At 48.0% G+C, this 17,269-nt stretch overlaps 1 protein-coding gene across 1 annotated transcript in view; it reads left to right on the forward strand.

Moving 5' to 3' along the window:
• The window catches only part of ccny (cyclin Y), a 207,154-nt gene extending 193,140 nt beyond the window's left edge, over positions 1–14,014 (forward strand). Inside the window, exon 10 of the mRNA XM_033042142.1 lies at positions 13,341–14,014. Coding sequence (XP_032898033.1) covers positions 13,341–13,457 — 117 coding nt within the window. The 3' untranslated portion in view covers positions 13,458–14,014. The remainder of the gene's footprint in view (positions 1–13,340) is intronic.
• Positions 14,015–17,269: the final 3,255 nt, after the last annotated feature.

The following is a 17,269-nucleotide window of genomic DNA, read 5'->3' on the forward strand; positions in this document are numbered from 1 at the left end:
CACCGTTGAGGTCTTGGCTGGATGGCTCTTTGTCAAGGACCTCCCCCTCGACCTTACCACCATGGGTGGCCCTACCAGGAGCATCGCTCCAGATGGCATCGCTCTCAGGATCTCAGGTCCACACAAACGCTTCTCCACCACGCCAAGGTGACCATCCACGGAGATAATAGATCAGGGATATAAAAGAAAAATAGGGACAGTTGTGGGCCACCCAGCCCCTCGAGCCTGTCCCACCATGCAATATGATCACGGTAGATCTGACCAAGGCAGTAGTGCTTCTGTGCCAATTCCACACAGCCCTCAATTCCCCAATCTACCGTTGTTGTGATAGCAGTTCTAGATAGCAGATAGTCTAGATCACAGTGCTGAACTACTATCTAGCTCTTATTATCCTTGACTGGTCTTTGCTGGCTTTACCTTGCACTAAACGTGATTCTATCCTTATGTATCCATACACTGTAAATGGCTCGATTGTAATCATGTATTATCTTCCCGCTGACTGGTCAGCATGCAACAAAAAGCTTTTCGCTGCACCTCGGTACACGTGACAATAAACGAAACTAAACTCAAGATCTGTCGCAATTTTGCCAACATCCCCCCAATGATCTGGCCTGCGCAAGCTGCCGGAGGCAGAGAATCGCAGGGAATCAGCATCTTCCCGCTACAAGTGGGACTACCTCCACACGCACCAGTTTTAGAATGTCTGCATGCTGATCTTGTAACTGTACACCTTATTTTAATAAACCTCTCAAACGTGATAACATCTCACCATTTATCCTGTTATGCCCTCTTGGGTGTTTCAGTAAGATCTCCACTCATTCTTCTCAACGCCAAAGAGTGGAATCCAATTTCTTTATCAATATCACTTGAATGAAATAACCCTCTCATCCCTGGAATCAAGAATCTTTGGGTTGCACTTTGTCAACTGCCTTTTGAAAATTCCAAATACACGTTCTCCTCATTCCACTCTGAGGGACCTTTTCTCAAAAATGTGTAAATAAACTCGTCAGACATGATTCCGTTTTCACAGAGCCATTTGGACATTGCCATGATCGGGATACAACTGTTGAAATGTTGTGATAATACTTTCTTAGTAATAATCTGTAATGCTCTGGTTCATATAAATACACCTCACAAGTTCTCCGAAACGGACGCTCTTGGGTTCATCTTTTTTAGTTTGGGTTTGGTTTGAGAAACAGCATGGAAACAGGCCATTCGGCCCACCGAGTCCGCACTGTCCAGTGATCCCCGCACATGAGCACTATTCACCGCACACTAGGGACAATTTACGCTGATACCAAGCCAATTAATCTACATACCCGAACGTTTGTGGAGTGTGGAAGGAAACTAAAGATCTGGGAGAAAACCCGCGCAGGACACGGGGAGAACGTACAAACTCCGTACAGACAGCATCTGTAGTTGGGATCGAACCTGGGTCTCCGGTGCTGCAAGCGCTGTAAGGCAGCAACTCTACCACTGCGCCACCGTGCCGCACACCACATTTTTAAGCACATGACCTGAATACTAAACATGCCATGAATCCATCATTCACTGCAACCATTGCCATTCCACCAGCAGTAATAGTAAGACAATGGTATCGATAGTCAGGATGAGAATGTAGTCTGCTTAGCTCATCTACCGCCACAACAGGTCCACGGATGATGCCATCTCCCTGGCCCTGATGCTCATCCCTGGAACAACTGGATAAGAGAGACACCTACGTCAGACTCCTATTCAGAGACTACAGCTCTACATTTAATACCATTATACCATCCAAGCTCATCACCAAACTCAAGGGACTTGGGAGTTAGACTCATCTGTGCAACGGGATCCTCGACGTCTTGACCAACAGATTCCATTCAGTAGAGGACAGGGGGACAAATCATCCTCTACGATCATCCTCAACACTGGTGCTCTGCAAGGATGTGTTCTCAGCCCCCTTCTTTATTCCTCGTACACCCATGTTTATCGGCGGCTCATATGAAAAACACACACATGGTGAAATCCAACTTTATTCCATTAAGTACACAGGAAGATTCAAACAGCCAGCTGCTCGCGTCTGGCTTTACTGACTATAGTGCCCGAGCGAGAGAGAGAGAGATCCTTTGTGTAGTACCGTAATACCATGTAGGGTGGCATGTACATATGTGTGGTGAAGGTTATAAACGGCATGAATTAATAAGGGTTAATCTGCATCCTTCCTCTTCAAGAAGTAAATCATATATACAATACAATGCAATATTTATTGTCATTTGAACCTCAGTGAGGCTCAAACGAAACTCTGTTTCTACAGCCATACAAACATACAAACTATTCCTACTAGACACACAACCAATTCACACAAACATCCATCACAGTGAACCTCCTCCTCACTGTGATGGAAGGCAAGGTCTTTTCTCTCCCCTGCTCTCCATTTTTCTCCCTATGTTGAAGCCCCAGGCGGGCGATGGTAAGTCCCACGGCCATTTTAGGCCGCGCCGGGCGATGTAAGGCCCCATGTGAGCACATAAAACTGACCAGGTCATGCACAGTTCAGGTATAGCCGGTAAATTTTCCAATTAGCGGGTTTGGCTTGCAGACACGACCTGCACGTGTACGATAAAAACCTCCAGCAGACACCTCATCCTTCACTGGGGAAGCAAGTCCCTTATCGGGTGAATGCGGAGGAGAAGACACCGGTGGAGTTTGGGGCACCGGGGAAGGCAGGGATGGTGCTGGCACTGCCAGAGGAATTGCTGGAGCAGCATTGGCAGAGCGTGAGGGGAGACCAGCGGGCTGGTCCGGGTAGGGACGTGGAGGTGCCGGTTCATCAACCAGGAGAAGGTGTTGGCGGCTTCGCCGATAAATGCCGTTGTCAATACTGGTTCTGCGGTGGACCCCAGAATGACTCCGAGGTAGTCGTAACCTCGGAGTGACTGCAAGCGGACAACCTTGAAGCGGAGAGCTGGTTTTATCGTAGTATTTTCTTTGTATGTTGCGGCGGCGTTGGAGCTGGGATTGGATAACTGACGGTACACAAACTAGTGGTTCTAGTAGTTGCTTGGCCATAGGGAGAGTGGAGCGGGCTCGCCGTGACATGAGCCGTTCGGCTGCAAATCCCAGGAGAGGGTCGCGGACGATGTTCCGAAGGTTGCGTAAGTCGACATCAGAGCCGGCCCAGCGTTCCATTAGTTCTTTTGCGCTTTTTACCATGCGCTCAGCCAGGCCGTTGAGTTGTGGGCACTCGGGGCTGCTGGCAATGTGGTGGAAGTCCCAGTTTTTCGCGAAATTCTTGAAGAGTTGACTGGAGAACTGAGGCCCATTGTCTGAGAGTAGCTTTAGGGATGCTCCATGGACAGAGAAGTGGCGAGTGAGTTTTTGAATGACCATGGCTGAGGTCGGGCTACCGAGCAGGTCGATTTCAAACCATCCTGAGTAGGAATCGACTAGAACAAGGTATTGTTTGCCGTGCCACTGATGTCGGCTGCCACTGTGGACCAGGGTGAGTCTGGAGTGGGATGCGGGAGAAGTGGTTGTTTCTGTTGGTGTGGGGTCAGGCTGTTGCAAATCGGGCAGGCAGCAACCTTCTCGAGAATGTAGTCAGCCATGTCTGGCCAGAACAGCATACCTTTAGCATGTTGGAGGGTTATTTCTGCAGCGGGACGGCCCCCATGGACAATATCAAAGCACTTGCTGTGAAGCGACGTCGGGATGACCGCCTTGTGTCCTTTCATTATCATGCCGTCCTGAATGACCAGGACAGGGAACAATGGGCGGGCAGCTTGTGGCAGATGGTGCTGTTTCCTGGCCAGCCGTGGCGGATGATAGTGGCCAGCGATTGTAGCGTTTTGTCTGCAGTCGTTTGTGACTCTAGGATGTATAAACCAGCAGATGGGAGCCAGGAGACCATCATAACCGTGTACCCCTCATGCTCATCATCAGACAGGTGGTTTTCGCAGGTTGGGTGAGGTGCCCGTGAGAGGGTGTCAGCCAAGTGTATGTCCTTACCACGTCTGTAGGTTAGTCTGATGTCATATCTCTGTGGTTCCATCATCATGCATTGTAAGCGCGCTGGTGCCGTGTGGATCAGCTGACTGAGGATACTGACCAGGGGCTGGTGATCTGTTTCAACCATGAACGGGTTGCCAAAGATAAAGTCCTTGAATTTCTTGCAGGCAAAGGTTACTGCAAGTAGCTCCTTTTGGATTTGAGCGTCGCGCTGTGCAGTGTCGGTCATGGTATGGGAGGCATCGGCAACTGGTCTGGAGCCCTATCTGTCGTCTTGTAGACAAGCAGCGCCCAGTCGATACTGGGAGGCATCACAGGTGAGGGTGACGGGTAATTTGGCATCAAAGTAAGCGAGGGTTGGGGCGCAAGACATTAGTTGTTTGAGGGTTTCAAATGCCCTCTGCTGGTGTTGGTGCCAGGACCAGTGCCTATCCTTGTGGGTCAGTTGTCACAGTGGGGCTGATAGTTCGCTGAAGTTTGGGATGAATTTTCCCAGGTAGTTTACCATGCCTAAGAATCGTTGTAGAGCAGTCACGTCCATAGGTGCTGGCATTTTGTTGATGGCAATGGTTTTAGACGGGTCTGGCCTGAGTCCGTTGTTGGTGAACACGTGGCCCATATAAGTCACTTAGTCGACCCGAAACCTACACTTGAGAGGGTTGAGTTTGAGATTTACTTCCCTGGCAAGATCTAGGACCTGTTTTAGGTTTGAGTCATGTTCTTGTGCATTGCGCCCGGTGACCAGGATGTCGTCCACAATTATGTAACATGGGTAACTAGCTAAGAGTTGTTCCATAGCACGCTGGAAAACCTCACTGGCTGAATTGATGCCAAATGGCATTCATAAAAATCGGTAACGTCCGAAGGGCGTCGCGAATGTGGTTAACATGGAGGATGCATGGTCTAGTGGCATTTGCCAAAATGAGTTCTTTGCATCTCGGACAGAAAAAAACTGTGGCTTTACCCAGGTTGGCAGCGACTTCTTCCACCGTCCGTATTGGGTGGTGTGGCCCGTTTAATGGCAGTATTTAAATCCTTAGGGTTGATGCAGATCCTTATTTCGTCTTTGTTCTTCTTGACTGCTGCAACCATGGGTGGAGACCCAGGAGGAGGGGTCGTTGACAGGGGCTTTGACCCGGTCCGTCATTGCGTGCGGGATTTTGTGAGGAGAACGAACAAGTTCAACTTCCTTGTGAGTCACAATGCTGTATTCTGTGGGAAGCTTGCCCAGCTGATTGTCAAAAAGATCTCTGTATTGTCCGTGTAGTTATTGGGTAGGACTTTGAGAGGTCGACAGCTGATACACAGTTTTGCTGAAGAAAACTAGGTTCATATTACAACATCATTGCCCAGAAGGAGAGGCACCTCCCCTTTTACGATGAAAAATTCCAAGTTGTAAACTTGACACGCTAGATGGCATTGTAATGTAACGGGCCTGTCCCACTGTACGAGTTAATTCAAGAGTTCTCCCAAGTTTCCTCTGATTCGAACTCGGAGAATGACGGTAATAGCCGCTCATAGGTACTCGGGGCTCTCGTGGACATTTTTCAACATGTTCTTCTTCGAGTCCGTTGCAATCTCAGATGTCGTTCTGCCAGTATCTGGCGCAGGTCACAGCTGGTCGGGTCGGTTCAGCCAGGTCCTGGGGGCTGCACTGGGGGGCATCGTCACACTCCAGTAGGTGGGACATTGTCTGTACTGCTCCACAGCTGCATGTGTCTTCTGCCTGGTAGTTCCATGCTTTCATAAGTGCTTTGCACCTCCCCTGCTCCACTCATAATCTGTTGAGGGTCTTCCAGGTTGGCCATGGGAGGTCGTGCCCGCTGGCGAGGCATTCAGTCGGAGTGATTCCTCTCTCCATCCAGTCGTGGGCTCGTGTGTTGAGCTGGTTCCATTCATCTTTCCAATGTTGGTCCTTGCTGTTTCTTTGGTTGTCTGGAGAGGTGGGACTGTCTGCAAGAAACTGGCTCTGGATTTCAGTCGGGGTGGAGGTGCTGTGTGTCCGTGCAGGGGGTGCCTGGTATCGATCTCCTGTGCTCTCCGCTCGTCTTGGGCGATGATGGATCGTCTGATATGGGGGGGGGGGGGGGGCAATACCAGCTAGGGCGTAGAGGCACGGGACTGGCGTTGTCTTTATGCATCCCGTGATAATGCGGCAGGTGTCGTTGAGGGCTGTGTCAACCAGTTTGGTGTGGTGGGAGCGGCTCCAGCTTGAGCACGCGTATTCAGCTGTGGAGAAGCACAGGGCTAGGGCAGTTGCACGGATGGTTGGTGGATCAGCGCCCCACTTTGAGTTTACCAGTTTGCGCAGGATGTTGTTGCGAGTGTTGACCTTGGCTTTGGTGTTCTGAAGGTGGGTTTTGAAAGAGAGTGTCCTGTCGAGTGTGACTCCGAGGTACATGAGGTGGAAGTGGTTGGAGAGTTTGTGGCCATCCCATGAGACGCTCAGTTGTTTTCCTGCATCTCGATTTTTAAGATGGAAGCTGCATAGTTGGGTTTTTGATGGGTTGGGTTTCAGGTGGTCGTTATTGTAGTAGGTTGTCATCTCTTGGAGGGCGCTTTCCAGGACAGACTCGATCTTCTGGAAGTTCTCCTGTTGGGTGGTGATGCAGAGGTCATCAGCATAGATGAAGCAGCGGCATTGTGGGGGAAGTGGTTGGTCGTTGGTGTAGATGTTGAAGAGGAGGGGGGCCAGTACGCTGCCTTGTGGTAGGCCATTCCTTTGGGCTTTCCATTTGCTCTTCTTGTCGTTTAGTTGAACGAAGAAGAGCCTGTTGTTGAGAAGGCTTTTGATGACTTGGCACAGGTCGAGGTCACCAGTCATGTCAAAAAGTTTCCTGATCATGGTGCGGTGCTGGACAGTGTCGTAGGCAGCGGTGAGGTCTATGAAAGCTGCTCCGGTGATGAGTTTGCACTCAAAACCGTCCTCAATGTGTTGGGTGAGGTTCAGTAGCTGCCCGGCACAGGAGCGGCCAGGGCGGAAGCCAGCTTGATCTTTAGTAAGCTTGGAGCCTATAAGTGGCATAAGGCGTTGGAGTAGTAGCCTCTCGTAGAGATTGTAGGTGATGCAGAGGAGGGAAATGGGTCTGTAGCTCTTTGGGGATGATGGGTCCTTTCCAGGTTTGGGAATTGCGACAGTCTTGGCCTTTCTCCATACAGGTGGGGTTGTTTTCTGTGCCATGCATGAGTTCAGCATTGCTAGGAGCCAGGTCTTTGCTTTAGGTCCAAGGTGCTGTATCATTTCCATCAGTACATCATCGATTCCTGCTGCTTTCCCAGGTTTCAGCATGCTCATTGCAGCTTCGAGTTCTTCTAGGTCGAAGGGCTTGGTGAGAGCGCTGGCTGGTTGTAGGCGGTCTGTTACCGCTGTCCGGCGGTATTCTCCTGTGGGTCTGCGCCGGTTTTGGCTATGACCGTTTGCCACCAGCTGTGCTACAACTGCGTTTGCTGTGACTGTTATGAGCGTGGGCGGTGTGGTATGGTCTTCACCGAGGCGGCGGATTGTGGCCCATGCCTTCCTGCTGTTATTGGTCATGTTGGTGTTTTCTATCAACTCCTTCCAGACTTGCCTTCGGTCCTCCCCGACTGTGTTCAACAGGGTCTCTCCGAGTTCCATGGTGGTGGAGAAGAAAGGGTCCTCGTGGTATGCCCTGTGGTAGGCTTTTAGTAGATCGCTGGATGTTTCCGACAGCCCGGGGATGTACTCGGTCTGGCATCCTCTTGGTATATGTCGCCTGGCTGACCTTTTCAGCAGTTCTGTGAACATGGTATAGTTGTTGGGGTGTGATGGAATGCTGGGGATGGAGTCTTCGATCTCCTGTTGGAATGACAGCCAGTCGGCCTTCCGCAGATTGAACCTTCTGCGGAAGGGGACGGTTGTTGCTTGGAGAGCGGATCGGATGGTTATGGTGATTGGCCGGTGTTGCGTATGGGGGATAGGGTCCAGGACCTCTTTCACAGCTCTGGATGATAGTTCGCTGCTCACACAAACAAGGTCTGGGTTATATCCTCGTTTCCACCTGGCACTGTGGAAAGATTTTGGCAGTTTGGCGTCATGGATCAGGGTCAGGTGTTTCGACTCGAGCCAGGTTTCGACTTCATCTCCATCTTGATTGTTCACTTCATAGCCCCACAATGAGCTATGGGCATTGAAGTCCCCAATGCTAATGTGGTATTTCCTCTTGCATCTGTCTGGCAGTTCAGAGTGGAGGAATGGACTTTGGGGGGGTTTATACACTGATGTGACAGAGATGTTTGGGAGGGCAACTGTGATGGTTTCCATTTGCCCTTCGGTGGTGTGGGTGCAGACCTCTTCGATCTGAATACAGCTGACCCATACTGTCTGTGTCGGATCTCGGCCACCAGCTTCATTCCAGGGATGGCTGGTCGGTGTTGTGTAGGGCCGGTGTGGGTTTCCTGCATGCACACTATGTCGAAGCGTTTGGCCGCTGTTGCTAGTATGTCTGCCTTGCATCTGGAGAAGCCTTCAATATTGATTGAGGCGATTGACAGTGCAGGCCTCGAGGAGGGCGAGCGTCTGTGGCGCTTTGGCATCGTCATCTAGTAGATTGCTTGTTGAAAAATCTTCACGAGCCTTCCCGAGCTTACCGCGTTTCCCGAGTACCTGCGGTTAGCGTCACGAGCCGCTAAGAGACGTCCCGAGCTCCGACGTACTCGCTATGTACATTCTACCTGCTTCCACGCGTTTGTTTTTTTTTTTTAACTTGGGAGAGCTCTTGGGTGAACTCGTACACTGGGACAGGCCCATAACCATACCAACTGGTTGAAATTACCCCCCACCAAATGGATGTAACTTTGAGTTTGTTTTCAGAACAGTTTCATTGTTGTGAATTCTTTGGATGTCTACCAGTGAGATCATGTTACATCTAGCCCCCGTATCTATCTTAGCAGCAACCTTGGTGTTGTTGATACTGAGCGTTGTCATGGGATCACTGTCTGTAGCCACAGAATCAGGAATGTATGTTTTGGCTGACTTCGTGCTGGTGCTGTGGTTGTGGTTCTGCTGTTTCAGTCAGTGCCTCGTGGGAGAGTGTGGGTTCAAGAACATAGAGAGATTGTTGTGACTGGGCCCTGTTCGCACGGGCGCGGCAGCACCGGATAAAGTGGCCTTTCCTTTTACAATAGTGCCATAAGCGAGGCATTGCTCATGAAATTTCAGGTCTGAGCCACTGCAATTACTACAGTTATTGACTAGATGATGTTGCTTTCCCTGGGGGTTTAGGCGATTGTTGAGGGGTAATGTTTGTCATGGGGATCTACAGAAGGCATGGATATCATAGGCAGAGTGTGGCTCTGGTCCCAAGGCTTTGGTATGGGTATCAGTGTATTCTGCAACCTGGCAGGCACGTTCAACCTTATCAAGTGTAAGCTCCTCATCCCGGAGTAATTGATTTCTCACCTTATCATTCAGGATGCCATATACGAGTCTGCCGCGGATTAGCACGTCACGGTCTCGGAAGTGGCATCTGGATGCAATGTTCTTAAGGGAACCAATGTAGGATTCAACCGTGTCGCTCTCTTGTTGGCTGCGGGAAACAAACTTGTGGTGCTCCATGATAACGTTGGTGCGAAGTTGGCACAGGTCTCTAAACTTTCGGAGGAGGCAGGCCGGGTCATTGATGGATTCTGCTGGGGTCACCACATGTGTTACCGGATCGGTATGTTCTGGGGCATAGTGGGAATCCTGTGCCCGCAGGGCAGCCTCTGTTCCCGCTACATTGAGGAGAATTGTTGCAATGGTGTGGGGTGTAGCTGCAGGGTGGGCAGCATCAATGAAAATCCCGAATTCCACCTCGAAGATGCGCCACCGTTCAGCAAGCTCACTGTTGAACACCAAAAGATCTGGCCTGTGTAAGGAACTATCCATGATTCGATGTAAAAAAAAAAAACTAAAATAAATTCAGGCAAAATAGTTGGAGACGTGATTCAAGACTCTGACACCATGTTTATCGAAGGCCCATATGAAAAACATTTGCATGGTGAAATCCAACTTTATTCCATTAAGTACACAGGAAGATTCAAACAGCCAGCTGCTCGCGCCTGGCTTTACTGACTAGAGTGCCCGAGCGAGAGAGAGGGAGCAAGTCTTTGTGTAGTACCGTAATACCATGTAAAGGGTGGCATGCACATATGTGTGGTGATGGTTATAAATTGCATGAATTAATAACGGTTAATCTACAACCCATGTCTGCGCAGCCAATTACAAATCTAATTCAATGTACCAAATTCACAGACGACACCACTGTTGTGGGCTGGATATCAAATAATGATGAGACGGAGTATCAGGAAGGTGATTGAGAACCTTGTGTCCTAGTGTGGAGACAGCAACAACGTTTAAGAAACATTTAGACGGACACATGGAGAGAATAGGTTTATTGGGGCCAAATGCAAGCAGGTGGGACTAGTGTAGATGGGGCATGCTGGTTAACGTGAGAAAGATGGGCCGAAGGGCCTGTTTCCACACTGAATGACTCAATGTAGGAGAATTAAGGATTATTGGGTCAGGACAAGAAATTGGAGTAAAGTAGGATCAATATGATCGCATTGAATGGTGCAACAGGTAGAGGGGCCAAATAGCCTCCTGTTGCTTCTGTCTTATGGTCTTGTATTCTTATATGTGCTGAGGTGACAGCCTCATGGGGCAGTAACTCCTGGTGATCCTCTTTCAGATGCAATAGAACATCGATGAAAATAGGAACTGTAGTGGACCAACTACCTTCTCCAGCCTGCCCTTCCATTTTGTGTGAGTGTGGCTGATTTGCCACAGAAACCTAAGCTCCAGTGATGCTGCCCATCCTGCTGAGTTACCCCCGCGTTCTGTGTCGATCTGTGGCTTCAATCATCGGGGAGTTTAACGAAATAAAGCTAGTGTTCTGATGTTGCGGCTTAACTTCTCCTTCCTTAATTAGCACTCCTGTAACAAAGCCAACGTTTTGTTAAATATCCACACCTTTGCAAGTATGTGGTTTTCATCAGATATTAGCTGCGTTGCTTCAAAGATGCATTTTGGTCTTTAGAATTGAATATATTTTATTGAATAAATTTTTGAATATTGAATTGAATTGAATAAATTTTATTAGCCAAGTATGTGTACGTACAAGGAATTTGCCTTGGTGCTTTGCTCGCAAGTAACAGGATATAGTAAACAATTAAGAATAAAACTTTATAATTTAAATATTTTAAGAATCAAATAAAATACTAGAGCAAAAGCAGGCTACAGATTTTTGTTTATTGAGTAGAGCTACTGCTCGTGGAAAAAAGCTGTGTTTATGTCTCTCTGTGGCGGCTTTGACAGTCCGGAGTCGCCTTCCAGAGGGAAGAGCTTCAAAGAGTTTGTGGCCAGGGTGAGAGGGGTCAGAGATGATCTTGCCCGCTCGCTTCCCGGCCTTTGCAGTGTACAGTTCATCAATGGAGGGAAGGTTGCAGCCAACAATCTTCTCAGCTGATCGAACGATTCGCTGCAGCCTCCAGGTGTCGTGCTTGGTGGCTGAGCCAAACCAGCCCATGATGGAGAAGGTGAGGACAGACTCTACGATGGCTGTGTAGAATTGGACTATCATTGCCTGTGGCAGAGTGCTTTCTCAGCTGCCGCAGTAAGTACATCCTCTGTTGTGTGGAGTCGATGGTGGCCCCCCCCATTTAAGGTCCCTGGAGATGATGGTTCCAAGGAACTTAAAAGACTCCACAGATGTGACTGCAGTGTTGTTGATGGGGAGTGGGGGGAGGGGAGCTCTCCTAAAGTCTACAATCCACTGTCTTAAAAGCATTGAGCTCCAGGTTGTTGCGATGGCACCAGGCCGCCAGCTGTGTCACTCCCTGTCCGTATGCAGATTCCTCCCCCTGGATGGATCAGTCCAATCAGGGACTTTTGAATACAGTATATGATTAACATGGAAATTAAATACAATTCTCACAGCTGTCCCCACTAATTATAGGCTTGAAGTTGATTTATATTAGCATATATAAATGCGGCTTGCAAGCCAGAAGAGGATGATAATTAACCTCCTTGATGTGTAAATGAGCCGTATTTATTTACTCAGTAAAACTGTGTGTTAGCTGACAATTAAATCAAAGGGGATAAAAGGTTTTGCTTTAAGTGTTAAAAGGTCAAATGTCACACAAGTTGTCTGTGTGTCAATGCTGGTTCTGCCTGATTGAATAACCTTCAGGAAAAGATCATCTATAAATCCAAAAATGAAGATGGAGAGGGAGTGAAAGCAAGGGTTACTTGAAGTTAGAAAAGGCAATATTCATGCCGCTGGGGTGTAAGATGCTCAAATGAAAAATTAGGTGCTGTTCCTCCAATTTGAACTGGGCCTCACTCTGACAGTGGAGGAGGTCAGTGTGGGAATGTAGATAAAGTGTGTAGCTCCCGATATTCCGAAATAGTTTTTTTTCAATTGTGGAGGAAGGAACTGCAGATGCTGGTTTACACTGAAGATAGGCACAAAAAGCTGGAGTAACTCAGCGGGACGGGCAGCATCTCTGGAGAGAATGAATTGTTGACGTTTTGGGTCGAGACCCTTCTTCAGACAGTCAGGGAAGAGGGAGACAAGAGATAAGGAAGGGTAAGGTGTGAAAATGAGACATCAAAGGGGACCAAGTTCAAGGAAAACATAATATATTAGAATCATTGTCAGCTGGGAGAAGGTGACAACGAAACATACAGAGATAACATTCAATCAGTGGGACAAGCAGACTGGTCGGAGAACTAGGAAGGGGGAGGGATGGAGAGGGAGTGAAAGCAAGGGTTACTTGAAGTTAGAAAAGGCAATATTCATGCCGCTGGGGTGTAAGCTGCTCAAATGAAAAATTAGGTGCTGTTCCTCCAATTTGAACTGGGCCTCACTCTGACAGTGGAGGAGGTCAGTGTGGGAATGGGGGGGGGGGGGAGATAAAGTGTTTCGCAACCGGGAAATCAGGTAGGTTTTGGTGGACTGAGCGGAGGTGTCCAACAGTCGCCGAGCCTGCGCTTGGTCTCGCGATGTATAGGATGTTGCCTGCCCCAGAGATAGGCGGAAAATGCTGCAGTAACTCAGCGGGACAGGCAGCATCTCTGGAGAGAAGGAATGGGTGACGTTTCAGGTCGACCCTGAAGAAGGGCCTTGACCCGAAACGTCACCCATTCCTTCTCTCCAGAGATGGCTGCCTGTCCCGCTGAGTTACTCCGGCAAGCTGTGCCTGGCTTTGGTGTAAATCAGCCTCTGCTGTTCCTTCCTACATATGTCGCCCGTCCCGCTCCAGAGATACTCCAGCATTTTGTGTCTTTTCTAATTGTGAGTTTGTGTGCTTGGCCGTGCATTTATAACCTCGGTCTCCTTTGGATTTTCCAGGCACTCTCCCGGCTATGTGAGGACAAGTACAAGGACTTGAGGAAAAATGCACGGAAGCGCTCGGCCAGCGCGGACAATCTGACTGTTGTCCGATGGTGCCCGGCCATTATTCCTTAACGCTGGGCAGCTTTGCTTGAAGACACATGCTATCATCCATCCAGTTTTTGTCTGGGGGAAGAAAAGAAAAAAAAATGACGAGACTTCATTAGACTTTGGCTAGATGCCTTCACAGTGCCTCCATCTTCTGTAGCACAGGAAAATGGAAACATCTCAATTGAGAGAACAAAACTGAATCAATGAGAAAGGACTTTCATTTCTAGCATCTTCACTGCCTCCGAACCGCACCACCACTCCCCCCGCAATAGGGGCTTTAACACAATGGGGGGGGGGGGGGCCCACAGCCGACAAAAATGAAACGGGCGACACGAGATTGCAGACGCTGGAATCTGGAACGAGAGGAAAAAAACCAAACACCAAACAAAAGTTCTGGAGAAACTCGGGCGGCATCTGTGGAGGAAAATGACCAGACAACCGACCGCCTCGGTAACCCTTCCTCAAATCGACGGGAAAGGCGATCTGCAGAGTAAAAACCCACGAGGAGAAATGTCATTCTTGACTTTTGGCTTGTTTGTGGATAAGAGGTTTGCTTTCAAATACACAGCTGAAGCAGCTTGTGGGCTAGTTTGATCTTAATTTATTCTAAGCCTGGCAAAATTCACGGTTTAACTATTTTACGGGTGTGACAAAGACGAACCACCCCGTGTGAAACGCCACGATAAGCCGACGATGATCTGCTGTGTTTCAGAATCCATTTTAATGACGTGCTCTAACAGTTGACTAATTGCACCCATTCCGCACCACCCACCCCCAGACAGGCAGTGTTTCCCCCAGTGGAGACAAGTCCACACCATCTTTTCACCCTTGTGTGAAGCCATCATAAGAGGTACACTGCTCTAATGCAGCTGTTTCCCCATACCTAATTAAAATGCAGTACTGTGGGTCAAAATCAATTGATATATTCCACGGTAACACATGTTAATGCTTTTTATTCCAGTTTGTTACCTTTTTTGATGCTCTTGTAGTAGAGCTCTGTGCATGTTTACTTTAGAGATACAGTGATGAAGCAGGACCTTCGGACCACCGAGACCGCGCCGACCAGCTATCACCCCCCCCCCCCCCCCCCCCCCCAGTACACTAGCACTATCCTACACACGCCAGGGACAATTTACAATTTTTACAGATGCCAATTAATCTACAAACTTGTACGTCTTTGGCGTGTGGGAGGAAACCGGAGCACCCAGAGAAAACCCACGTGGTCACCGAGAGAACATACAAACTCGTACAGACAGCAGCCACAGTCGGGATCGAACCCGGGTCTCTGGAGCTGTAAGGCAGTAGCCCTACTGCTGCGCCACAATGCTGCCAATGTGACAGAGATAGTCCAGTAACACACAATTTAACGTGGATTGTTAGAATAGCCAATACTCCTTTCATGTTATTTGTTTTTTGATATATTTGAGGGTTTATTTCACATTGGCAATATCCACATGTCCAGCTAACATGTTAGCATTCATGTCCTTACTATTATATTCCAGAGAGCATTCACCTTCCTAATATCCTGATTGTATATGTGGGAACAGCAGATGCTGGTTTACACTGAAGACAAGACACAAAATGCTGGAGTAACTCAGCGGGACAGGCAGCTTCTCTGGAGAGAAGGAATGGGTGATGTTTGAAAAAGTCCGAAGAAGGGTCTCAACCCAAAACGTCACCCAATCCTTCTATCCAGAGATGCTGCCTGTCCCACCGTGTTACTCCGGCATTTTGTGTCTGTCTTGATTGTATCATTCCTTTGGGTTTCTCTCAGCTTTTCAACACGGTTACATTACATGTCGAACCAGTTTGTCCTGGCTTTTCTTTCACAGTAATGAGGGATTGTGTCGACCAGACATCCCTTTTTGTAAAGGCTTGACTTCACGAACTCACTAGTGACCTCTTCTGATCTTTTATGGAAATTCTTCTGCATAATTCCAGACCCTCAGTCTCCATGTCAGATTCACTGAAGCTGCAGTCCATCAGTCCGCCGTGTTATTATCGGACAGGTTTTGTTGAAAGTGAAAAACTGTACTGCCTGCAAAGCTTAATTACGGGCAGGGACTCCAAATGAGGCTGAAGCACAGATGAAGCTGCACATCCAGAGTCCATGGAGAGTTTTGGCTCCATATTACAGGCAGAAACATGGGCTTGGATTTTTAATCCATTGACAAGCAGGGTGTGCCCTCTTGAGAGAAATCAAAGTGTTTTCTAAGAACAGGAAAAGTTAATGTTTGCGAATTAGTGATTTAGGCTTCATGCTCTTGTTTTTGTAAAAGAAAATAATCCAATTAGCTCATCTGAAACATGGCTGTTGTGAACAGTCTGTGGGGAAAGTCCCATTAAACGACACTTTTTTAAAATCGCTCTGCACATTGGATCAGAGGGTATCTGCACTAAGCCGTGCAGTTCAGGGGCGGTGCGATTTGTGCCAAGTTAAGGCCCTGTCCCACATTCCCGAGTTACTCACAAACGCTCCCGAGTTTTCCCCTTGATTCGAACTCGGAGAATTACGGTAATAGCCGTTCGTAGGCACTCGGGGCTATTTTTCTAACTCGTGGACATTTTTCAACATGTTGTAAAAAAACGTTCCGACTTACCTGATGCTCCGAGTTCGTACGGCTGGCATTACGAGCCGCTACGAAACATCTACGGACTCCTACGGCCTCCTACGATCTCGCTACCGACATTCCCCGAGTTCGAATCAAGGGGAAAACTCAGGAGAGTTTGTGAGTAACTCGGGAAAGTGGGACAGGGTCTTTACCTGATCTCAGTGGTCATTTGGGTGCTCCAGTTGGCTTTGTGGTCCTGTGCAAAAGAAAGTAAAGCTGTCGAGCTTCCCAGTAACTGGGCTGGACGGACGCCATTTTGATGCCGATTGAAGACTGGATTGGCTTGGCTTGGCTTGGCTCTGATGTTCTCCTTTGGCAGCCCAATCTTGTGTGTGAAGAACGACTATTGGAGTGAGGTGCCGGAAAGCACCTGCGGTATCTGTGGAAACTGGCAAAAGTCAATGCCTTTGGAAGAAAAGGAGAGCAAAAAAATTAGGAGAAATAAAATAGTTGCGTTCATTATTGAATCCATTCGTATGACCTGAAACCAATTTTGACCAAAACCTTAACCTTAGTAATTCAATCATTGATTTAATTCTTTTGATACACGGTTTTCAAAGTATTTTAGAGAGAGAAAAATAAATCATCATGTTAACATAACCGCGAGTGAATTTTAATGAAATGAACACTGACAAACTCTGTAATTATCCAAGTATAAGTGTACTTTTGTGAAATTTATTAAACTTGTTAAAGATTGTATAACCTATTTATTGTATGTATGTACATACAGTCTGATGCTTACTTAAAATGTAATGTGGTCTCAGTAGAATCTGGCTCAGTCTCGTTTAGACTGGTGATTCTTGTCTTGGCCATGTGCACTGGACTCTACCTCTGTATAGAGAGTTTTCCCTCGATCCTTGGTTAGTTGGAATATAAAAGCTTTTTTGTGTCAAACTAATTATGTACTTTACGTTTCCTTGTGCTGAAAATACCTACTGTGGCTATTTTTCAGTTTTGACTTTTAACGTGTAAAACCCCACGAAAATGGCCGAAATTGGACACTTTACGTTTCGTTGCATTAATGCAAACAACGCATTTGTATCCCCCTTTTTGTTGGACAACCTTGCCAAATGCAGAAGAGTGTCTCTGGATAAACTGCACAACACCAACAGATGTCCTGGACTGCATCTTATTCTTAAACATCCAGCGACCTGTCAAAGGGCTCCACCCTTGCTTAGGATTTTGGGGTAAACTCTGAAAACGATTTCCCATTGCTTCCCATTG

This window comes from Amblyraja radiata, chromosome 2 (genome assembly GCF_010909765.2).
Source record: "Amblyraja radiata isolate CabotCenter1 chromosome 2, sAmbRad1.1.pri, whole genome shotgun sequence".
In the NCBI taxonomy this organism is placed as follows: Eukaryota; Metazoa; Chordata; class Chondrichthyes; order Rajiformes; family Rajidae; genus Amblyraja; species Amblyraja radiata.